The following is a 25226-nucleotide window of genomic DNA, read 5'->3' as shown; positions in this document are numbered from 1 at the left end:
CAGAACTCTAGTTATATACTAAGATAACTTGAGAAATACCGATCAATATATCAAAACTTTTACTAGTGTGCCAGGAAAATGGGGGATAATCTACACATTTAAGTAATTCAGTGTCATAAGAAAAAACTGAATGATCAAAAACTTGTTAAGATGAGCTTGAGTGGTAAAGTTTTGTGTCTTGGTTACTTATGTTTATTAGCATCATAGTTATAGTATGGGAATTGTTACATTGGTCAAATGGGAAACAAGACTGTCTATAATAGAGATTTCTTTTACCATGGACTACTTAAACAATATATGACACCATTTTCGTATATTAACACTTTGGTCTTTTGTGTGAATGTTGTTGAAAACTAATGATGTAAGGGTTTGTGTGTGTGTGCCTAAGTTTACATAAAACATACGCAACCCTCAAAATTTTGCCCATTTAAAGTGTCTATTCTTATAAGTTCTGCAGAACTATCAGTGAATACTTACTGAAATGCTTTGAGTAAAATATTAAAATTAGAGTGAACGTGATATCAGGATTATGACATACATTTACAATGTCTATACCCATGGTTTTATTGTGTCAATAGTACTTCACATAATCTTACTTTTGACCACTTTTAAAAGTTAGTGATTGCCTTTAAAATTCAGAATTACTTCCAAAGTCTCTAGAAAACACCCAGTAGCATCAATTCACAGTCAGGAAGGCAAACATTTGTCTTGTAGAATATTCTTCCCTGTTCTTGGGTATTATGATTTATTATTACCCCCCCCACACACACACATACCAGGGTATTCCTTTCATGCAGGGAAACATGCTGGGCAGATTCTCTGGAGGGCTGGCAGATGACCCACTCCATGTGGGCATGGCAGGGATGGCCAGTCATACACAACCCAGACACTGCATCCACGTGGAGAGTTTATTATAATAGAGAGATAAAGAGGCAGAGAGAGAGAGAGAGAGAGAGAGAGAGAGAGAGAGAGAGAGAGAGAGAGAGAGGTATGCATACCTCCTGGGAGGAGATGCAAAAGGAGAGAGAGAGAGGAAGGGGCAGAGTTTTTCCTTAAGCAGAGGCTTTTATGTCAGGATGCAGGGTGGCCCCAAGGGGCAGGATCAGAATATTAACATCGGGTACTAGTCTAGTTTTATTTATATTACAGTGATAAAACCCCCTCACCAAAAGCAAGTCATCAGAGGAAAGGATATGTGCCTTATAATTCTGGGTTCCAGTCCATCACCGAGAAGTCAAGACAGTAACTTAAAGCAGCTAGTCAGGACACATCCCCACTCAAGAAAGAATTAAGTGGATGCTTCCATGTGCTGCCTCCGGCTTTCTTCTGCTCAGCTAGCTTTCTTCATTTATCTACAATTCAGGGCCCCATCAGGGGGCATATTTGCATCTCACTTCAATGAAGGTACTCAGGACAGCCCCACAGACATGCCTTGATATAGATACTTTCTCTGTACCAGTTTCTTCCCAGGTGACTCTCTCTTGTAACAAGTTGACATATAAAGCTAACCATCACAGTTGTCCATCCTCAATGACATTCTATGAAGATGAGAGGAAGAAGGACCTTAGGATTCGATTGGAGTATGTGTGAACCATGTTCAAATCCAATGGTGGACAAGAGGGTCAACATGGAAATTTCAATAGACTCTTTCTGTGACAGGATCTTTTAGGAGAGACAGTCAGCTTTGTTTAATTTTCCATTTTTCTTTAGATAGTTGCATTTTTTTTTCACTTTCTTACTCACTGTGCCTGTCCTTGTCTCTCAGGAAGTTTTCGATGTGAAGTCTGAAGGACAGGCGACTGTAATTCAGCAACTGGAGCAGACCATTGAAGATCTCAGGACAAAGATCGCTGAGCTAGAAAAGCAATATCCAGCCCTAGACTTGAGCCTTCCAGGCCTTGAGAATGGATTCCCAGCCTCTGAAGAAGTTGGTCTGGATGCTCTCAGATTGCACGGGAAGGTCGCACAACCTGCGAGAACTCTTGAGGCAAAATCAATACAGACTTCCCCTACAGAAGAGGGTGGGATCCTGACACTGCCGCCGCCGAAGACACCTCTAGAAGGTCCCCCGTGCCCACCTGCCACTGAACGCGGAGAGTCGGTGGTTCTACCCCCACCCACCGGACCTCAGACAAAATTCTGTTCAGAGATTTCTTTGATCGTATCTCCAAGGAGAATATCAGTCCAGCTTGATGCCCAACCAGCCCTGCAGAGTGCATCACAACCCTCACCTCCTCCTCCTCCTCCTCTGGCTGGGTCTGAAGGTCAAGGACACCCCTCCCCCCCTTCTCTGCAGACTGCCTTGGAAACCGGCCACGAGCCTTCTGTTTGCTCCTCCTTTGGAAACATCTGTAATATCCCACCTGCACCACCTCTGCCTTGTACAGAGTCCTCCAGCTTCATGCCTGGCCTGGGCATGGCAATTTCCCCACCTCCTTGTCTCTCTGACATAACAGTGCCTGCTCTGCCCAGTACAACAGCCCCACAACCCACCAGTCTACAGGGAATAGAAATGCTGCCAGCCCCTCCCCCACCGCCTCCTCTTCCTGGACTGGGAATACCCCCTCCTCCCCCTCCTCCTCCTGGAGTGGGAATACCTCCTCCCCCTCCTCTCCCTGGAGTGGGCATACCCCCTCCCCCTCCTCTCCCTGGAGTGGGAATCCCCCCTCCCCCTCCTCTTCCTGGAGTGGGAATCCCCCCTCCCCCTCCTCTCCCTGGAGTGGGCATACCCCCTCCCCCTCCTCTCCCTGGAGTGGGCATACCCCCTCCCCCTCCTCTCCCTGGAGTGGGCATACCCCCTCCCCCTCCTCTCCCTGGAGTGGGCATACCCCTCCCCTCCACTCCCTGGAGTGGGCATACCCCCTCCCCCTCCTCTCCCTGGAGTGGGCATACCCCCTCCCCCCCCCCTCCCTGGAGTGGGCATACCCCTCCCCCTCCACTCCCTGGAGTGGGCATACCCCCTCCCCCTCCCCCTCCACTTCCTGGAGTTGCTATTCCTCCACCTCCTCCTCTACCAGGTATGGGGGTTCCTCCGGCCCCACCTCCTCCTGGGGCAGGCATCCCTCCACCTCCTCTGTTGCCTGGCTCAGGTCCTTCACCCTCCTCACAAGTTGGGAGTAGCACTTTACCAGCACCACAAGTGTGTGGATTTCTTTTTCCTCCATTGCCAACTGGCTTATTTGGATTGGGAATGAATCAGGACAGAGGGGCTAGGAAGCCCCCAATTGAGCCTTGCCGACCAATGAAGCCTCTCTATTGGACAAGAATTCAACTCCATAGTAAAAGGTAACCCCAAAGCAAGCTTATCCCTGCAGTTTGTTCCCACCAGGGGACACTTTGCTATAGAATTTTGTCTGGGAAGTATAATTTAATGTATTTTAAGTACACTTATAAAACTTTTGTAAGATTTTGACTTAATTGTTTTCTGAAGCAATTTATGGAACATTGCAGACTTTTGTCCCGTAGTATCAAAGATTGAAAAAATTACGTGTGCATCTCTAACTGAGATGTATATTATATCCATTTATAGTGTTAATTTTTTTTTAAGGATAAAGGGGTTTATTTTTTCTTAACATAAGTGATTCTACCTGTAGTTAGAGGATTTCACTGCCTTCTACACTCAAACCATCTAAAGCAAGGATTGTCTGTAAAAGAAGCAGGGTAGAGAAGCAGGTGTATTTGTTGTGCCATTAGTTTACACTCTGCTTTGACTGTTGAAATTTCTATTTCTGATCACGGCTTAAAAAATGTAAATCAAGTCCATAGGCAAACCAGCTTTCCAGGAAGAGTTCTCCACCTTTAAAGGGTCCAGATTTGCATTATGATGCAGTGTTATTCATACAAAGTCTTTCTGGAGAAGCATCACACATCAAAACACATCCAAATGTGGGAATGCCCTGACACTTCTAAAGACACAAGGCCATTTCACGTGGTCATAGTTGGCAATGACCATCATGAACTAAGACTTTTTCACCAAGTGTTCAGGTCGCATACTGTTTGTCCACACATAATCTGATCCCCAGTCTGAGGAAGACCATGCTCGGAGGCTTGGTCATTAAATACAGGGGAGAAGGTGGAAAACACAAATTTAAATGCCATTGGCCCTTTTTATTCTAATTGATCACAATTCCTTGACACATTTGAACTAAGTGGCATGCATTTAGGAATAAATAGCATTACTTTGCACATCTTGTATTGATTTTTTTTCTTCACTAAATCCATCTAGGAGAGGATATGCTAAGTTCCCTGACTCCTTTTTCCAGTCTATTCTCTGCATGAGTGTCTTATCACTTAGATACATTGATGAATCATTTTAAACTGTAGTCAAACTCATTTTCTTCAGGTCCAGGACTTGATGTTCTGTCTCATTATTTTGCTTTTTATAAATGACATTTACTCTTTCTTAGTGGCACTACACAAGCATGGAGGTATTGAGAAGGAAAATACAGTGGGCAGGTGGGTGGCGGTGTGTATATAGAGAGCATTTTCTTAGGAACATATGTACTTTATAAAGATTGATTTCTTTCTATTCTTTATTGACATGTACGTGTGTATAGTACACCAGTGTAAGTACACTAGGATGCTACAAAACAGTGTCAGATCTGGAGCTAGAGCTTCAGATGGTTGTTAGTTGCCCCATGTGGGTGCTGGGAACCCATTCATGTGGGTTCTGGGAACTGAGCTCATATTATCTGGGAGAGCAGTAAGAGTGCTCAATTTCTGAGCCATCTCTCCAGCTCCATAAATATACATACATAGTACATCCATCCATCTATACGTACATATGTACGTACATACATCCGTACATGGATGCATATATATGCACATTATGTGTGCATTAATTAATCAATTAATTGATTTTTGAGATGGGATCTCATAATGCAGTCCTGCCTGGGCCTAGAATTTGCTGTGCAGCCCAAGATGGCCTTGAATTCACAGAGAGATTCTCCTACCTCTTGTGTTGGAATTAAAGGTGTATGTTACCTTACCTGGCCTTGGAGATACGATTTTTGTTGTTGTTTGTGTGTTTGATTTTTGGTTTTATTTTGTTTTGTTTTAACCATCAAATAATCATCTAGGCTGAATCAAATTGGGATGTAGGAAATCAAGCATTCCTTGCTCCTCTAGCCCATTCTGAGAGAGGCTTTGCTTTGTTAGTTTCATGGAGTGACTTGATGAGGAAGGATGCCAGAAAATATTTTCTGGACAAATGTCTTATTCATTCACTCTTCTATTGTATTATTTTATTTTATGTGTTATTCATATAGATGACATTTTAACCACTTCGTCAAGTTGATAAAACATTTTCTTCCGGATCTTTTTTCTTGTGTTTCCCTGCCCTCCTCCTTTTATTTATCCTCTTTGTTTTTGCTCATCTTGACATGGGACTTTGGATGGCCATTTTATTGTTCTTTTGCTTAATTTTAGAGATTCCAGCCCTTCACTTATTTGGGAAAAGATCGAAGAGCCATCCATAGATTGTCATGAATTTGAAGAATTATTCTCTAAAACTGCTGTAAAGGAAAAAAAGAAACCCATTTCTGATACAATCTCAAAGACAAAGGCTAAACAAGTGAGTATCCCTGTACTTTCCGATTGGAGGGGCCCTCTGTGTAAACTTTAATTAGAAGACAAGCTTTGAAATGGTTTATGGACTCGGTGTGTCTCCTTGGATCTTCTACAGATAGCAAGGAAGGGGTGGGATTTTAGAATGTATTGTTAAGTAAGATTCATTGAGGAAGAACAGCTGAAACTGTCCAGAGAGAGTGCCCTGGTCATTTTGTTCACTCGCGCCTGTTTCCAGACCCTCCACCACTGCTTCTTCTTGGTTGGTGTTGTTTCTCTCGATTGAAGTTCATCTGAGTGTTCACATGCACCCAAAGAGGCAAGCATGGATTAAGTCTAGTTCTTAGCATTATAGCTTCAGTGAATGCTGTTAAAACCCAGCTGTACTGTCCTTGAAATATGGAAGAAAATTCTGCCTCCTCCTAACATTTCTATTTATTTCATGGTAGCTCCTTTGATCTAGCTTGTGACACGAATCAGAAGGAGAAAGAACAGGTGTCTGAAGAAACACATTTCTGAACATTTTGAATGGGTAGACCCACTGGACTTGGTCATGAAATAATCTAAATTTAGTCTCCAGGATGCCATGCAGCAGGAATTGGCAAGACTCCATGATAGTGAGCTGTAGACATTTGCTATTGGTGACAATCCATCACCATGGAATAGGGGAATATCTACATTTTGTAATTTTGCAGTAGTGTGCGAGAAGAAACTGGGGAGGGATCAGTCTCACTGAGAAGAAATGAGGCCAGTGTCCCAGTGTTCTTCTGGCCCAGTTTCAATATCAATGACAGCCAAAGGTTGAGTCAAGGTCAAGTCCTTGACTTTCTGCATCTGATGTAGAAATTGCAACCAAGTATATGGCATTGTATTACTTCTATTGATACTTTAAAGCAGATAACACTTACAAATTGGACACTGTCTAATCTATCTAGGGATGATGGATGAATTAGAATGGGACAGCCAGACTCCTGGAATCAATAGCTGACTGTGTGGCCAGGCTAACCCTAGGCATTTTATAAAGATACAAACCTAGACAATATGTTGAATATTTACTGAGATTTTCAGTACTATTTATTGTATTATTGTATTTATAGTAGCCATAGGTCAGCCACTAGTAAATAAGACATTGCATAAATATTTAGCAAATATCAAAAAGTATCCATTAAATTAACAGATCAGCTGGTTGAGGGAGAAGGGCTTATAAATATCCCTAGATATTCTTAAACAGAGATTAAAATCCAGAAAAACATTTGTCACAATAATAAGTCCAATGTAACACTACTAGGGTAATGGAAGGATCCACATTTTCTCAGATATGCCCCCCCCCCCGACAGGGTTTCTTTGTGTAGCTTTGCACCTTTCCTGGAATTCGCTTTGTAGACCAGGCTGGCCTCGAACTCACAGAGATCTGCCTGCCTCTGCCTCCCAAGTGCTGGGATTAAAGGTGTGTGGCACCACCGCCCGGCATTCAGATATGTATTTTTAAAGACTCTTCCCAGAATACATTTGTATAGAGCATTATGGGGCTGGGCCATCTTATCTATTCTCATGGACCATGCCAGAGATGGAAAGTGGTCCATGCAAAATTGGAGCAGAGTGCAGAATATGGAGGAAAGCTGGGTAACCCAAAAGGTGCTTGACTGTTACATGGGAATTCTCTTCTCCAGAGACTGGATACTCAGCTAAACAAACCATTCCCTCTGCATCTCCCAATACCAGAAGCTTCATTAAAGGGATTCAGATAAGAAAGATAGCTCATATGTTGTCCAACATTGTAGAACTTCTGTATTTGATATAGTATTCTATTGCTGGCTTCCTGAAATATGACCTATGTCTCATCAAAACTTTAAATTAAAATTGTTGGCATGAGATGACCTCTTTGCATGTAAATGCTGCATCTGTGTTGAACACCAATCCAGCAGAATTACCTCACCCTATCACCAAGACATTTTGTAAACTCTAGGTAGGGAGCTTTGCTAGTATCCTAATTCACATTCACTGTTAGTGACCCTACAAGCTTTCTGAAAGTCTCCCTATCCTGACTCCTCATAAGCTTTGCAGTTTGGCCTGATATTAGCATTGAGTTCAAATCAATTTTTAAGGAGACAAAAATTCTTTCTGTTTTGTGTGTGTGTGTGTGTGTGTGTGTGTGTGTGTGTGTGTGTGGTCTGCCACAAATATAGAAAAAAAAACTATACTAATTTTATTTAGCTTGAATACATCTGGAAGAAAAATATCTCCATCCTATTTCCTTGAGAAATTTTGGATTTTGTTTAAGGAAACTCTATTCTCAGGATGTGTACAGGGACATTGTCTTTTACAGGAAATGTGTTCTAGTGGTATGTGAAGACATTTGCTATCTCATGGTTCATTCCCAATAAAATTAATAGCTTTTAATGCCAAGGCCTACATCTATGGAGGTATTTCAAGAAATAATTCTTATACACAATGGAAACTAGAAGTTCTGCTTTTCTTTAAATATTTAAAAATCACAAAATGATTTTCCAGTGATCTGTCTTCTTGCAAGGGAGGTCCTGGTGAAAAGAGCTAGTGTCTAATAGATGTTTAGATGTCTCCACTGTCATCGTGGGGACATTTCGACATTTCCTATGTGACAGTAGAAGGTTCTTTGCTGGGTGCACTGCCCTTTGGCATATTACAAAAGAGAGTGATTCTCCTGATAGCACGTCAAATAGTAATTCTTATGTTCTGTTTCTAAATTCTCTCTGAAATTAAAAAAAAAAAACCCTGAAAATACAGTATTTTGTATTTCACTCATGAAACATGTTTTCATCTTTATTCTGGCTATGTTCTTTACTTATCTCTGTTTTGAAGTAATGTGCATCAGGAAGTTAGCTAAGAAGGTGAAAGGAGTTGATCATGTGACAGTCTGACGGAATCGCTGATAAACAAGTGATATAAATGAGTGCAATGTGACATCAAAATTGCATATTGATCTAACTCCAAATCATAACCTTATCTCTTGCAAAATAGAAGCAAATCTAGAAATAACAACTTGTCTGGTCCCTGTGTTAGAGCATCTTAGACTCTGGCCCCATTTTGAAGAATGTTTTGGAGCCAGTACACATTTGGCCTGCCCTTTTCCCTTCTGTGATGGTGATCAATGATATATGAATATAAACAGTAACTCCCTGTCATTAAATAAAGATTAAATTCAGAGTTGAGGATCAGGGACATAAGAGAATTTAATTCAGAAAACTTTTGGTAATAAAAAAATGCATCAAAACAGAAACTTCCAGTCTATTGTGGATCCAGTGACATCAGGAGGAAATATATTTTTTGGGAAATGTGAAATAGCGGCTAGACAGCAGTGGCCATGCAAAGTCCAGGTTACACTGGGCCGGCTATTTGTCATGTGACCTTGCTGCTTTCACCACTTCTCTTCCATTATCTCATTCATTCCCCCCACTCTCATGAGATAGATAGACATTAGCTTATGGTACAAAGAAGTGATGCATCAGAAGGAGTCTATGATATCCCCAGCTTACTCAGGGCACAGTACAGTTCCAACACAGGGCATTGTTTTCTCCAGTATCTTTTTTCTTCCTAAGTAAATGATAAATATGGATGCATAATATCTCCTTTGCATATATATGGAGACTTATCCAAACTTAAAAATGAGTTTGTGTTTATTCTTCTATTCTAAATATTTAATGAATGGTAATTAGACTTATATAATTATATGTGGAAACACTTTAAACAAACTTTTTCACATCCTAGCAGATCCTGACAAGTTCAGAAACATGATACTTTCTCAGTTAAATGAAAATGTATCTGATTGATGATGTACTGCTTATAGACACATAATCTTCTGTAAGTAGTACAAAGGAAGACAATTTTTGGCATACAAATAGTGAATAGAGGTAGATATCCACTATGGTTAACTTCATCAGTGGTAGGTGATGTGTTTTCATTTATCTATCTATCTATCTATCTATCTATCTATCTATCTATCTATATTTATGTATTTACTCTATAGCACATAAAAGCCTCTCCAAAGTATGTCTTCAACAGATAGCATCTAATTGTGCTCAGGAAGAGTTCACGGGAACATGCTGCCCACAATGTAAATGTACACACAGAGGGCAACCAGTGAATTAGAAGAATCTGTGTGATTGTCTACATATTTGGCTGGTATATGTGTAACCACTTATTTTGATAAATCTTATCATGGATTTCTTCTCTTTATCAGATTAAAATGTTCTTCCAAAACTATTTATGAAGGTTAAATATATCCTGGTGGTTTCAGCCTTTGGAAATGTGGTTAAAATGAAAAAAATCTACTAGTCTTGATAAGAGGAGACATTGAATGGATATGTTAAAATTCACATTTGATACAGTTGTGATAAGGGGTTGGATAATTGGTCTTCTATTCTGTCTTGCCATTATACATTAGCACTTAAACTCTGAAATTTTTATGTTAGAAACACTCAGTAATGATGGGAAAAGAAGCACCTACATTCCACTGCCCCTGTGTGGATACAGCTAATATAGAGCCTCTGAGGATGCTGCCCAAAATGACAGTTGCCCTTAAACTCCTGCTTCCAGCTGTGCTGAGGAATTTGGCAGATGTGTGTTCTCCATTTTCAAACTGTCTGACACTAATACTGCTATGGAAAGTATACAAGGGTGTCTAGGAAGCATCCATTTTTAGATTTTCAAATCCCATTTCATTGTAGTTGGTGATGGATAGGCTTACCGTGCCTTGGTGTTTTCGATACATTTGGCTTATAGACTGAAACCCTAAGATGGTTTTGGAAACACCAAATATCCTTTAGTGTGACTATTTAGATTTGCTTTGGGAGCCCATAATAAACACTTAGTACTTTGGAACGTTTAAGATTTATTTCTATTTATGTGTATTAGTGTGTTTGTGTAGTACACGTCTTATGTGTGTACTGAGGCCAGAAAAGGGTGTCGGATCTCTTGGCGCAATTGTGAACTGCCCAAAAAGGGTGCTGAGAACTGATCTCAGGTCCTTTGCAAAAGCAGCAAGCACTCTTAGCTGTTGAACCCTGTCTCCAGCCTGTGGTACTTTGTAACTTTTAACATGTGTTTTTAATATAATATATTCCAGCTGCAGGCCTTAGAATGTATTTACATAAGAAACCACATCAAAATACAAAGCTATAATTAGACAAACATAGGTTTTTGTGGAATCTGGATTTGTTTTAGATGTTGAAAGATTTATTATTTTTTGAATATGCTGTTCCTATAACTATGTGTACAGCATACCCAATCAATTCAATGAATTAAACAATAATAACATCTAGTTTTTGTTTTCTTTAGGCCAAAAAATGTTTATATACTTCTAAATAAATGTCTAAAATGAAAAACTAGCAGTGTAATAAAAAGAAAGCACAATTAGCTAATGATCCTTAACCTTGCTATATTTTACATCCGGTAAATTATATTTGATAAAATGCACCTTACTTGTACAACCTTTAATCATGCTCAAGGGTAATTCTTTTCGATTTATAGCCATAATACTGTGATGGTATTACTACTCTGGCAGGCTAGATATATAACAAAAGGACATTGGATTTTAATGGCTAATATATTGTTTATCCTTATGGAGCAGCCATGAGGGTTAAAAGAGTGTAGAATAGAATAGAACATCAGTGCTAGGCTTTGGGGCAGGTGATGAGAAATTTCTTTTTTCACCATCAGTTTAGAGTAACTGTTGCGCAGAACCCTAGTAAACACAGGGTAGGCTCTGCTCTGAGTCTCACTGCTGAACCTCGATGATAATAATGACAGTACAACTTTCACAATTGCATCTTTTTTTCCCCCTTTGACCCAAAGGCAGCAGAGTCTCTCCAGTTTAGCAGGAAGTATAGCAGAGAAAAGAAGCCAAGTATATCAGAGTGGTTGGATGGGGTGGCTCACCTCTGTGATCCTAGTACTTGGAGATAGATGCAGAGGCAGCTGGAGTTTAAGGTATCTTTAGCTAAATAGCAAGTTTGAGGCTAGCCTGGGCTATAGGAGGCACTATCTAAAAAAAAAAAAAATGCACGAAACAGTTAAATCCCTCAAAATGCTAGAGAGAGCAGAAAGGTTTCTAGAGATAGTTACTAAATAATTCAGATCCCTACACTTGAGTCCTTCCTCAGGTTATATGGTGTATACTGAAGCTGGTAAGCATTGTGGGTGGTCTGGAGTTGAACAGATTCTAACTGGGCTGCGTGGAAGAGATGCAACCTGAAGTGGCCCTTGAAGAATGTATTTAGTTTAGATAGGCAGAGACAATTGAAGTATGGCTTTTGCAAATGAGTCAGAGAGTAAAAGATTTCCTTGAAGCTCATTTTAAAACACAGTAAATCAGTCAACACTGAAGCAGGCCTCTCCTGTGTGCTGCTGTCTGAGACTTGTAGGGAGATGAATATAGGCCGTTCTTACCTGCTTCCCCTAGCCCCACATTTCCTGCTCATTTCTCTCTCACTCAGAATTGTCTTCTTAGATGTGAGTATGGGAACTGAATTTTGAGAAACTGGACCTGGAGTTGACATTGATGCCATGTTAATAATAATGTTAATAATAGCAGAGTGTACCTTTTTTTAAAAAAACCATGGACAGCAACAGAATTTTTGAATAATTGCAAAGCAAATGAGGATTTTGTTTCTTCTCTGAAAATTACAGTTTTGATGGTTCCTACCTTTTGCCTGTAGGCAGGGATGCTGGTAACAATGGACAGATTTTTGCAAACTCTAAATTATTTTGATGTGAATTAAAAAATGATCGAGTATTTAAAGATACATCCTGAAAGTTCTTATTCATGTATTTAGTTTCTTTAAAATACTCACTGTTTGCGTTTTTTCCAATTTACCCACCTTATCTTCAAGCTCTGGCATTCTGTCTTTTACTTGATCTACTAAACTGGTGAAGTTTATCACCGAGTTTTGGGGGTTTTGTTGTTGTTGTTGTTGTTGTGTGAGTTTTTCATATTTAAAATTTGATTTGATTTTTTTTTATAGTACTCCTCTTCATTGGATTAATCTTTCATATTCCATAGTGCCTTCTTTAATATTAAGTGGTTTATTTGTATTTTCTTTGGTTTAATCCAGTTTATTCATGTCCTTTTTGATTTTGTTGAACATTGTTGCAATCCTTGTGAATTCTTTGTCTGTGATTTCATGTATATAATTCTTACTGGAATCTGTTACTGTGAATTTGTTTACTTTTGCAAGAATCATGCTACCCTGACATCATTTTTCTTTTGTTTTACGTGTTGAGACTTGTGCATCAATCATGTTTCTTATGTTTTCTTCCTTGAGACTTGCACATCTGGGACCAGGTCATTGGCTGATAGTTTTCAGACGTTCATACTGTTTCCTTTAAAAATGTATAGTGTCCAAGTGGGAATAGATTTGGTAAAGATGAAGTATAGTTTCTCTCCAGTAGATTATGAATGTCACTCAGTAGCTTGACATATCCCGAAACACTCAGCCCAGGGTCTTAGGTATGATGTCCAGCACCACTCTCAGGGTAGCAGACTAACCACAGTTTGTTTATTATGGAAGAAGCAACCATAGGTGATGGATAAAGCCAGTACAAAGACAGAATACTTAAAAAACAACCACCCCCTTGACTCCAGTAACTTCAGAGGATGGCGAGAACAAGGACAGTGCAGTGCACTGTAAGCTAAGACTTACGCAAGGGTAGATAGAGAAAGACAGTAGTGAGTAGAGTGAAATTAATAAACAGCAACAGGGAACAAAGGGGAAAAAAAGGACACCTCGTTTAACTTTGCAGAGAAAACAAAAGGGAAGGAAATGCAAACAACAATAGTGAAAAAAAATTTTAGATGGCATAAGATAATAGGAGAGAAGACAGAGGTGGGTGGAGACTATGTCAATTTGAAGACCATAATAGAATGAAATGGTGGAAAGGGGAGAGAAGAATGGGAAGGAAAAAGATGGGAATGTTAAAAAACAAACAAAACCACTAAATGGCAAGTAAGTAGTTTATATCTACAGTCTTTACATTTGAGAGGCTTTGATCTGGAGATCAGGAGCCTCAGCCAGCCTTTGCCTTATGCCAGGGTTGGGAGGGAAAGAGGGAGAGAGGGAGGCAGGGAGGGAGGAAGGGGGAAAGAGAGAACCAAGGGTCATGGAGAGGACTAAAAGGCTAGATGTAAAATAAGGGGAGAAGAAAAGCTAAAATGGTTCAAATAGCATAAACAAGACGTGGAAAAACAAAACATGGAAGAAATTGGTTTCCATCACCCCAGGGTGTCATTCCCTGGGCGAGTGTAGATATCTGGGTTTTTGAGTAGGCTGCTGATGGTGAAATGGAACCTTTGTGTTATTTGGCTTCCTGTGCTGGTTTTTGTTTTGTCTGCCAGCAGCAAGGCTGTGTGGTTTGGGGCAAGTAGTTGTCATTACTCTAGGTCAAACTTCTTTGGCTTCTTAACTAACTCCTGACCAAACTCTTGTTGCCTGGGACATTTTCTTTTTAATGTGGCTCTAGATACATAGGTATATAAAGTACATATAAAAATCTAGCATTTATTGATAATAACTTATAAAGAAATTTATTGAAGCAATTTTTGGTATACATTGATTTTTACCATTAAACAATAAAGTAAACTGCAATAAAGTAAATTGGTATACTAATGAGATGGTTATCTTTGTTTATTTGTACATAAAGAATTAAATTCTGGTTAAATATTTGATGCTGCAAGACACAGAGCATCTTCAGTCTTTTTGAGAATTGATGAATATTTTGCTTTTATAATGTTGAGTGTGCTGCTTTATATATAGTATAAAATGAAAGAAGATTACTTAGGGCCAATTCAAAAATTGTTAGACATTCTATCTTAGCCCCAAGCCAAAATTTCTGGGATGAGTTTTTATGAAACTTATCAGCAATTTAGACAGCAATTTAAAAATTAAATGTTTTAACATAATATAGTCCAAAGATGCATTAATTTGATACATACATGCTGAAGAATGGTGGTAGGAAAAAAAGGGGGTTTTGAGTTCCATGGTGAAATGTCATATTTGTATACAAGGAAAGAACTTCACATGCTTGGTAAAAAGAGAATAGTCTCAAATCTGAGCTGAGGCAGGGTCATCAGCACTGTATGTTACAGAGTGCCTGTGTGCTCAGAACTGAGGCTGCAGCAACATCATCTGACTCAACATGGGCACATGGGAACACCACAGATTCATTGTGCCCTTGGTTTTTCATTCATTTTTGATCAGTGCACATTCAGATGCCTTCTGCACTTGTCGGTTCTTTTTTTCTTTTTAAAAAGTTCCTGACAGTTTTAGACATGTGTATAAACTTCATTATAACTCCCCACTTCAGTTTCTCTGCTCTCTTTCCTCTCATTTCCATCCCTGCCTCTCTCCTTCCTTTCCTCCCTTTCTCATCCCCTATTGCCCATCCCCACTCCTTCTCACACTGAAACCCTTCTCCCCAAGCTTTCCTTCTTTCATGCCTGTGACCCATTGAATTTAAATAGCATTACCCAAATGTGCACAATTCCTATATGAGGTTGTGACTGACAGTTTGAGAAGCAGGGATTGACTGTAGTCTTTTTTTCTCTAGAGACTGGGCAAAGCTACCGGTAATCTTTCTTGCTGTGGACACTGGTGCCTAGCTCCTTTGAGCTCTGGACCTATGGTGGGCTACATTGCTCCCATACATCTGTCCTAAGTGGATCCACTCCTTCACTTATCCCTGCTCATGCCTCCTCTTTTGAGTTGGTTGCCATGCTTGGCTTCAGGGGGAGGCAGTAAGTCTCATCCCAGCATAAAGCTTGGGCCAGAGTCCGGCTACTTGGAGCTCTCCACGGTTCTGACTCAGTTTTTCTGCTCTAACTAGAGAGATCCTACAGGCTTGCTCTTATTAACACTTACTCTGGGTTCTCAGAGCACACCTTGTTATGGTGGACTCCTGGGTTCTAGAGCCACCCGGTTGGCTCCTGACTCAGTGGAATCTTTCAAAAATGGCTTCAGGCCACTGCTCTGGTTTAGTGTCCAGGAGGAGGGATTTACACAGAAAGCTTGTGGTCTACAGATACCAGGACCCTTGCATCATTTGGCTGCCCACCTGCTCATCGATGGGCCCAGTGTTGTTTGCCTGGGCTGTCTTGTTTATTTCTGTGGTGGCTCTTCTTCCCGTCATTGGCATGCAGCTGTTGTTCCTCATCAGCTGTACCATGCCATGCTCTCTGCCTCTTTTTTTCTCACTCTGTCTGATCTCCATTTTTCTAACACTGATAGAGCAGTGTGAATTTTCTGTTGCTCTTTGCCTTTGGTTCCTGATCTCTGAAGTTATTCCCATTCTTCTGATTGGGATGGGCATTTCCCATGGGGAGCCAAGTCCCTGAAAACAGACTCCCAGTCTACTCTGCCTTTTTCTTTTGAGATTTATCTCTACATTGCCATCTTTCCCCCTCTCAAGACTTCTTACTGATGTTTTGTGTAGTTAAACCCAGCAATGTGTAGGTAACGCTTCTTACCCTTCTCATAATTGGAGCAGAATCTCTCTTACTGCTTTTCTCATGCTAGAAATATCCAGCATGTTCCTCAAGCAGCACTGGATGCCAGAATCTCAGGTCAGGGTCCCCTGGAACTGGTCTTCCTTACATTGTCAGTTTAAAAAAAGACCTTGATTGGCAGAGGCCTTGGTAAACATTGGCTTTAAGTGAGCCCCTACTCTTTGAACTGGCAGAGAAAGGCATAGTAGCTTGTTATAAAAGTTGTGTTTCGGTATTCTGGAGATGTCAGACCAGCTGCTGGTTTTGCTGTTCTTGCTTGTTTTGTTTTGGAGGATTTTGTTTTGTTTTAAGTAAAAATTTTCCTATTTCGGTAATGCCAGTTTCCTTAGGCTGACACACACAAAGAAGGTAGACAGGGAGATTGTCCGTAGCCACTCGAACAATAAAACTCCATCACCTGATGTTTCCTTGAATCTCACATTGTCTTCCAGGAAGAATGCAGCACTGTTACATAGGAAACCAAAACAAATTCTTCACTTTTTAAAACAGAAGTATGTCTTCCTACTTCTCTATTAAATGTGAATGAAACTTGGGTCATATTTTAATATATGATCCATCACAGACTGCAAAGACACAATCAAATGGTGGGTGGCTTCCGGTTAGTTAGAGCATTTGGTGATATATAATGTGAGAGAGGAAGGAAACAACTAGTATCAAGAGTTGAAAGCGAATTGTCTGATTGGCTAAATTGAAGGTAAGAGGGAAAAACAGCATATTTAGAGAGATTTCAAGGCACAGAAGCTTGAAACTCTGGAAAGTATCATCCAGGCTCCTGATTGGCTTGGAATCATTAAAGTAATGACCGAAAATGACAGTCAACTTTGAGTTCATTCAGTGGTTGATATTTTCAAATTTCAGCTTCATTTTATTGTCAGATTGTCCACCTAAACAGAGTTAAGTCATGTACATGAGGCAGCCTTCTTTGCTATTATATCATTGTATGAAAGTTTTCATGGACCAGAAAAAGTGATTGGGAGTAAGTCCTCCTGGCTTCTATCTGGTCTTTATCATCCTTCCAAGTTTGACCGTTTTCTAGAAAGTTCACTTGTTCAAAGCATTCTGAAGCCGGGTGGTGGTGGCGCATGCCTTTAATCCCAGCACTTGGGAGGCAGAGGCAGGCGGATATCAGTGAGTTTTGGGGCATCCTGGTCTATAGAGTGAGTTCCAGGACAGCCAGGGCTGTTACACAGAGAAACTCTGTCTTGAAAAACCAAAAAACAAACAAATAAACAACAAAACGAAATGAAACAAAACAAAAAACAAACAAACAAAACCCCAAACAAATGAAGAAAAAAACAAACCAAAAAACTCATTCTGAGGTATGTCCGGAGTTCAGGTATCTCCACTGTCTAGTTTGCCCATGGGACCCTTGTTGCACATGGCTTCGCCTTTTCAGGAAATAGTTTTACTTACGTTCTGTAATTACAGTGCACATCTTAACATTTCTGTATCTTTTGTTTGCTTATTCATCTTCCTTGTTTGAAATCACAACACTGGAGTTAAAAAACGTAGAGTATTATTTTATACATACTTACGAACTTTTACACTCACACCATTATTTCTAAGAGGAATGAGTGTAGCTGTCTTACCTAGGCTTAAAATTTCAGATTGCTCGAGCATCTTGACTGCTTCTGTGGCTATTTCATATTGAGACACAGTTAGCACTTTATATAGGGCAACCAATACTGCATGGAAAATTCTAGAAGGAATAGATGACATATGACTCTTTCCAAATAGTGAGTAGTTTGTTTTTTTAATATATCAAACTTCTTTCTTGATCTGTCTTGTTGGCCGTTCTTGAGGCTGCTAATATGGCCTCACAGATACACTGTTGTGTTTTAATCACCAGACCACTCCTCCCTCATAAGAGTCTGCTGTATTTTCCTTCACTAGACCACCAACTGTACTGAACCTGTCATTGTGGTCACTATCTTCCCTATTCACCTTAATCAGTTTTTGATGTTTTACTCATATAGTTTATTTTCTTCAGTGTTTTACCTACATCAGCATTGTATTTTCAAAATGTAGCTTATTGCACATATGGTTTATGACTTGCTCACACTCTTTATTCACTCATTAATTGTATCAGGTACTTCATGAACTGACATTAGAAACTGTTCCTTGAGCTACCCTTTTACCTCCTTTGTGGAAGCATGTCTCTTCCTAAGATTACTATTTATTATTATTGTTCACCACAGAAGTCACTTTAAAGGAGTGACATTACTATGATGATATATGCTAAGGTTCAGAATAAAGGTGACATTTGAAAAAATCCTGAAAGCACTTTTACCATAACTAGGATTAAGTCTTATTACCACTAATTAGGAAGACAACCAGACCAATATTTCCTCCCTTTTTATATTCTCATAAAAAGAAACAGGAGCAAGAGGCAGATCTTGGACACTGCCCATTGACCTTCTTACCTTGGGCTGTCTCAGTGTTCTCTTTGGAAAGGGGTTCTGAACTAGCCATTGGCGATACCTACTAGAAACTACAGCCTGTGTATTTTAGAGCTACCTTACATTCTGGGGCATGCCTTTCATCTGGAGAAAGAGGTGTGGTAGAATTATTACATGCCATGAGTTCTTTCTCTCCTGAATTTTTTGGCTGATAGTCTTTCTAATTCAACTTCATTCCCTTTGCCTATTCTAATCAGGGTTCCCTTCAGCACAGGGCATCAGGTAGTTTGTCTAGGGAAGAAGAAGAACAGAAGAAAAAAAAGTGGCAGAAGAAATTAAACCAACTATTGAATTTTTTGCATTGACAACCTCCTCAGGTGACTCTGATCCCCCTACCCTCGCCATGATTCTTCCCTTCTTCCCGATGACCTCTGAAAGGAGGAGAAAAGGGTGAGAAGGGCCAAGGAAATGGTCCACACTGGGCAGAACTTCAGTTGGAGAAGATATCAAGGGTGTAGAGATCTTCCAGAAAAGGGGAAATCCATTGTAGAAGAAAGGGAAGCAGGCTCTGGAAGGGTGAGTGCCCCCAGCCTTGTCTCTGCAGGCGCTGGCTTGCATCTCTTTAAGTCCAAATCCACTTCCAGTTGCATGTCTTTTTTTTTTTTCTGTCACAAAGAGAGATAGATTGTCCGCTTGTCATAACTGTTCTGCTCAACGACAGTCATGTGGTGCCTGCTTTAAAAGATGCATAAGCTCCTTTCTGTAGTCCCTAGAACATAAAATACATGTGTGTCAGTGTCCTCATTGATTAGTTGTAGTTAGAAAAGCACATGCGATCTAATGAGGACAGTTCCTTTGCCCTTTACTGACCCTTTGAGGACAGGGAGGATTATTCTGTCTACAAGGCAAGCTTGTTTTTTATTTCTCCAGTCCTGGTGCTAGCAGGCCAGAGATGCAGACTTAAGTTGTTTTCTTTCCTACTTCTGCTTTAGACTAGATTTTGGATTGTTCAAAAGTGGGAAATGATGAAGGTGGAGGAAAGGTTAGAGGCATGGCTCAGTCTTGAGAGCACTTGCCTCAAAAGCTCCTGGACCTGTACTTCATTCCCAGCACCCAGATAAAAAGCTGAGTAGATGGATTGGTAAGCCAGAGCTGGAAGCATGCAGATAGGCAGATCTACGGCAGGTTGGCCAGCCAGCTTCACACACTTGGCAAGATGAAGGCAAATGAGGAGGCCCTTTTGAAAAATAAAATGATGGACATCTCCTGAGGAACTATACCCAAGGTTTCTCTGGCTTCCACACACAGGTTCACACTAATATTCATACATTACACACACACACACACACACACACACACACACACACACACACTAAAAGAGAAAAGAAAAAGAAAGAAGTTTGATATAGTGCAATAAATCATAAATAAATATTTGTACCCAGGCTATCCTCACATACAAGCTGAAGATTCATCAGAGTTATGTCTAGGAAAAAATAGTAATCAGGGATAAAGTTGCAGTTGTAACAATAGTCATTCATTTGTTATTTCACAAGACTCCTTCATTTATGCCAGCTTTTCATTTTCCATTTGTGTATTTCTGCATCTATGAGGGATATAAACCTTAGTGTGGCCTTGGCTCCGGGGTGTTGTGTTCTTTTTGCTGGCTACTTGGGGCCAAATGTTCATGGGAATGGGTATCCATGGCTTTAACACGTCCACTATTGTGTTTACTACCAGTACCTGAGGACAAACAGGAATATGATTTTATTTTATGCACTGAGAAAGTTATCAAAGAATTTTTTTTTATCTTCTGTCCTTAGGCTAGTGATGAATCTCTTATCTTAAAAAAATAAAACAAAGGAATTGAAAAATGGCTAACAATTGTATCTTCATAAAAATTTGAGTCCTGGATGACTTTGTTGAGTATTCATTAGTAAATAACTAAAAAGTATAATCAGAACAATTTGTCACCAACTAAAAAAGTGGTTACACATTTAAAAAGTAGCAAATAATAAATATATAAGATGATAGATTCTGTTATATTTTCATATGTTTCATAGAAAGACACAGAAAAGGGACAGAAAAGTGAGTCCAGGGAGCTATGAAGGGCAAAAGTGACCCAATGACTCAGCTAATGATGCTAAGAAAACAGAAAGGTGAAACAATGTGAGACAGGGCTGATTAATTAAAAAAAGCTAAAGAGACAAGGGAGAAAGGAGTGGGAAGTAAGGATTAAAACTTACGTTTTGAAAGCAGGGTGTGGTGCTCACATAATCACAGCACTTGGAACACCGAGGTGGGATCCAACGCCAGAGCCCTGCCTGGACCTCTTTATGAGTCAAAAAAAAAAAAAAAAAAAAAAAAAAAAAAATCAAAATCAAAACTGAACTAGAACAGAATGAGCAAAAACAAAGAAATTAGATGTGAAAAAGAGAAGACAGAAGAGGAAGCTGTGAAGGAAGAGGAGGACCACAGATGTAGTTTTGGTGCGGTGCTTGCCAAGTGTCTGCAAGGCCCTGGTTCTAACTTCTGGAACCACAGAAAAGAAGCGGGGTTGGGGTGGATTTGAAATTGAATAAAAACATATGAACCAATTAACTATGAAAATGAAGTAAGAAGTACAATGCGAGAAGGTAAGGGGGGAAATAATGAGGCAGTTGTCTAGCCCTCTGAAAGGTAATCTGTGAGGCTGTGACCTATGTATGTTTCCTTCAGGGCTTTCTTCAGCTCAGTCCCTGGGGGGAACCTAGTCTACGCCCTTTGACTTCCTTGGCTTTTGGTTGAGGTGCTTGCCTAGCAGCCAGAGGGTGTGGTTTATGGGCTACGCCAACACTGATTGCTTCTCTGTCTGTCAGGACCCCTTGGGGCAGGTTCCAAGCATTCTACCAGCTGATTCAATCCCCTGTGTCTTTGTCTGGTTGTGGGTGGAGAAATTATCATGTAGATACACCAGCCTGAACCTAGGGGTGGTAGAGACTGAAGGTTGGTGGGCTTCACCCTGCCGATGTCCAACTTTCCACTACTTAGCTCCTAGGCGTAATCACTTGCAACCGTTGGATTGCTCTGTAATCCTGGAGCTCAGAGCTCTCCTTTGTAGTTTCTCTAATGGAGATCTCCACCAGGAAGGGACTTAGGTAGGCACAAGCACACATAACCCATTCTTGTGACTCCCGATTCCTACAGTAGAATATTCTGTAGTCTGGCCTCCAACTCCCTAAGTAGCTGAGGATGACCTTGAACTTCTGATCCTCTTTCCTCTAAGTACAGAGATTGCAGGTTTACACCAGACAGCATGTTCTGTGTGTCTGGAAGTTGATTCCAGAGCCCCAAGTATACTAAGCAAGCATTATTAATAGCTGAGCTGCATCCCTAGTCCCAGAAATTCTGACTCAGTGTTTCCCCCTATAGCTAGACCAGATCTCCAAGCCAACACTCCTCGCATCAACGAATTAGCACTTGACATTTGTTCTATGTTCCTGGAGCTAGGACGATGCAAGGACTCTTGATTCCCAATGCCCAGAACAAGGTCTTGTCAAGGGGATTGGGCCTTGCATGTGACTAAGTCCCAGGAAGAGGAGAAAACTGTCTCGGTGGCATTATGCTGTGCACACTCCAGGGCCCACTTCTTCTCAGACCACACTTGTGCTCAGTGCTGTGGACTGTGCTTCCCAGATCTCTGCTTTTGTTTTAGCTCCTGCTCTCTGTCGACCATAGTACTTATGGAGCCTACGTCCTGGGGCTTCCTTTTCCTCCCTATGTTCTGCTTTCTAAACACTTTAGGGGGATGTGTATATGATGCAGTTTTATGTGCATGATTTATTTTCCTTCTAAACTTTTTTCTTTCTCTTCACAAGTGGAACTATAGAGAGTTATCAGTCTCCCCCTCTCCTTCCCCCTCTGCCCTGTCACCTCGGTGATTCTGCATGCTTATGTATTCTCTTCTTATAGTTCCTTCTCCTAAATTCTGTTTTTTTTTTTTTCAGTTAATAAATACATTTACTTATTTATTTGAGACAGGGTCTCACTATGTAGCTCTGGCTGATCTGGCCTTAAATTCACAGAGATCTACTTCGCTAGGTTTCACAATTGTTTTTATTTTGTTGTTTCTCAGAGTCTGTCAGTCTACTGCTGAAAGGTCATTGTCTTCCTGCTGTTACCCATGTCTTGTGCTCTTCAGATGCTCCAGACTCATCCTCCTGAGATGCTAGTGATGGTGAGGCGCCATGAGTCAGCCATCTTCTTCTTTGTCTGTGGGGAGTTTTACTAAAGCTACTTGCTGTTGTTTAGGTTAATGTGGGCACAGCTATACACCTAGCACCCTTTGCACATAACATGTGATCTTGCAAAACTAGGTCTCGCCCATTATCAAGTTCCTGCTCTGAGAAACTGCTACGATGCATTTGGTTCCTTACTCTTCATTTGCAGTACCTTTCCCTTTTTAGCATTTTAAAAGTGGACTATGTAAGTACCCCAGCTGGACTTTTGTCCTGGGATGGAATCACTTAGAGAAGGAGACACATGTCTTCCACTGAGATTTAGTCACGGTGTAGTGACATAAGAAAATTTCATAGGAACAGGAAGATAACCAAAGATCCCATGTGGCATTAATCTTCTCGGTGCCTGTTGAGTGAGTACTAACCTTGTGCCAAGCACTAAGTTGCATGCTTCAGTTTCTCAGGGCAAAGTAGAGAAACAGAAGAATAAGCCTAGAGTTTGAGAAGTTAGAATTGAGTTAAACCTATGGCATTCCAGAGTTTAATTTAAGTTTCACTGTTGCCTTAAATGTAAGAGATGACACTGAGCTAGGAAGGAGAAATTCACATAATCCCACACTAGCTTTCTGTTCTCAAAGTGGTTTTCTATGACTTCTGAATGAATTTTGCAAAGGGTTTTTTAATATGGCTTCATTTGTGTGCTCTACATCTCCCACAGAGTCTTGGGATAAGGCAGAAAGAACTAGCTGAGCAATTACAGCTCAGAAAGTAACATTACCAGTAGAGCTTACCAAAGATGCTTGTATGCACACTCAGAGACAGATCAAAGTCAACATTCATTGAACACTTTTGTATAACTAAGTATAGTCAGTGTTCCGGAGGTGGAATATATATTGCTCAAATGAAAATGACTTAGAAAAAAGAACTAAGTGGATGGAAGTTTATGGGTTAAAATTTACATGATATATATCCAGTCATTGCTGAGTAAGTACATTTACATTTAAAGACATGAAAATATGTTAATGGTATGCATATCCTTATCCCCTCTGCTCCTGAGCACTTTAATTAATTAATGAATTCTAACTAAATGTATCTAACCCTCATGTACATATTTCTGTAGATGTAATACTGGAAGCTACTAGGAACATCCCCAAAACATTTGACAAGTTGGTGGGTTTCCTGGGTGATTTTGTTACCCTTGTGTCGTAGAGTTTCTATTGCTGTGAAGAGACACCATGACCATGGCAACTCTTTTTTTTTTTTTTTTTTTTTTTTTTTGGTTTTTCAAGACAGGGTTTCTCTGTGTAGCTTTGCGCCTTTCCTGGAACTCACTTGGTAGCCCAGGCTGGCCTCGAACTCACAGAGATCCACCTGGCTCTGCCTCCCGAGTGCTGGGATTAAAGGCGTGCGCCACCACCGCCCGGCTAACCATGGCAACTCTTATAAAGGAAAACATTTAACTGAGGCTTACAGTTTCAGAGGTTTAGTCCATTATTGCCGTGCAGGCAGACATGGTGCTGGAGAAGGAGCTTAGAGTTCTACATCTTGATCCACAGGCAGTAGAAACTACTATGTGTCATACTGAGCATAGTTTGAGCATATATGAGACCTCAAAGCCTGCCTTCACAGTGACAAACTTCCTCCAACAAAGCCACATCTAGTCTAACAAAGCCACACCTCCTAATAGTGCCACGATGATATGCAATGATGGGGGCCATTTTTCTTCAAACCACCACACCTCGTATCTTTGTTTTAAAATTTTAAATAACTTCACCATCACATTATAAACTTTAAATAAAATTATTGAACTGTATGATGCCTTATTTTTTCATTTTAGTAGTTATTCTACGAAATATTAAAAAAACAGAAGTGCTTTGGACAATCACTTGGTAGTAAATAATTATGTTAAATATATGCTACCTGTGACATAGTCCTAAAGTGGATTTGCTGATATTTGTATGTATCTGAAAGAAATGAGTTCATATGCATATAAAAGTCTGTGTAAGAGAATGCTTGTAGCACTGTTTATAATACCTATAGTTGAAATCTTCAAAATATCTATTAGCACTGAGTTGAAGAATAATTTGTGGAGGCTGGAGAGATGACTTGGGAGTTAAAAGTACTTGCTGCTCCTGTTGAGAACCTGTTAGATTCCCAGCACCCATGTGGCAATTCACAACTGTCCATAACTCCAATGCCAGGAGATCTAGTGGTCTCTTCTGGTTTCTGTGAGCACCAGGCATGCAAGTGGTACACGTACATACACATAATCTGCAGGCAAGCATTAATACATAGAAATAAAAATATATAAATATTGTAAATGGAATAAATTATGATACACTGTGGGATAGATTCACAACATGAACTATTTCTTATACAAAACCTAATATGAATAGTATATTCTCTTTTCTATGGAGTCCAAGAATTGAAGAAGGTAATTTGTAGCAATAATTGTCAGATTGAAACTTTAAAGAGGAAATATTAATAGGAAAAAAGGATTGATGAAGCTTTCAT

At 40.1% G+C, this 25226-nt stretch overlaps 1 protein-coding gene across 1 annotated transcript in view; it reads left to right on the top strand.

Moving 5' to 3' along the window:
* Positions 1–25226, top strand: part of Fmn2 (formin 2) — a 301328-nt gene that overhangs the window by 93209 nt on the left and 182893 nt on the right. Inside the window, 4 exon segments of the mRNA XM_028865546.2 lie at positions 1766–2826; positions 2828–2922; positions 2925–3285; positions 5428–5572. Coding sequence (XP_028721379.1) covers positions 1766–2826; positions 2828–2922; positions 2925–3285; positions 5428–5572 — 1662 coding nt within the window.

The sequence above is a fragment of the Peromyscus leucopus genome, chromosome 15 (assembly GCF_004664715.2).
Source record: "Peromyscus leucopus breed LL Stock chromosome 15, UCI_PerLeu_2.1, whole genome shotgun sequence".
NCBI lineage: Eukaryota > Metazoa > Chordata > Mammalia > Rodentia > Cricetidae > Peromyscus > Peromyscus leucopus.
The sequence above is the reverse complement of the archived record's forward strand: the minus strand, read 5'-3'. Positions and strand labels throughout refer to the sequence as shown.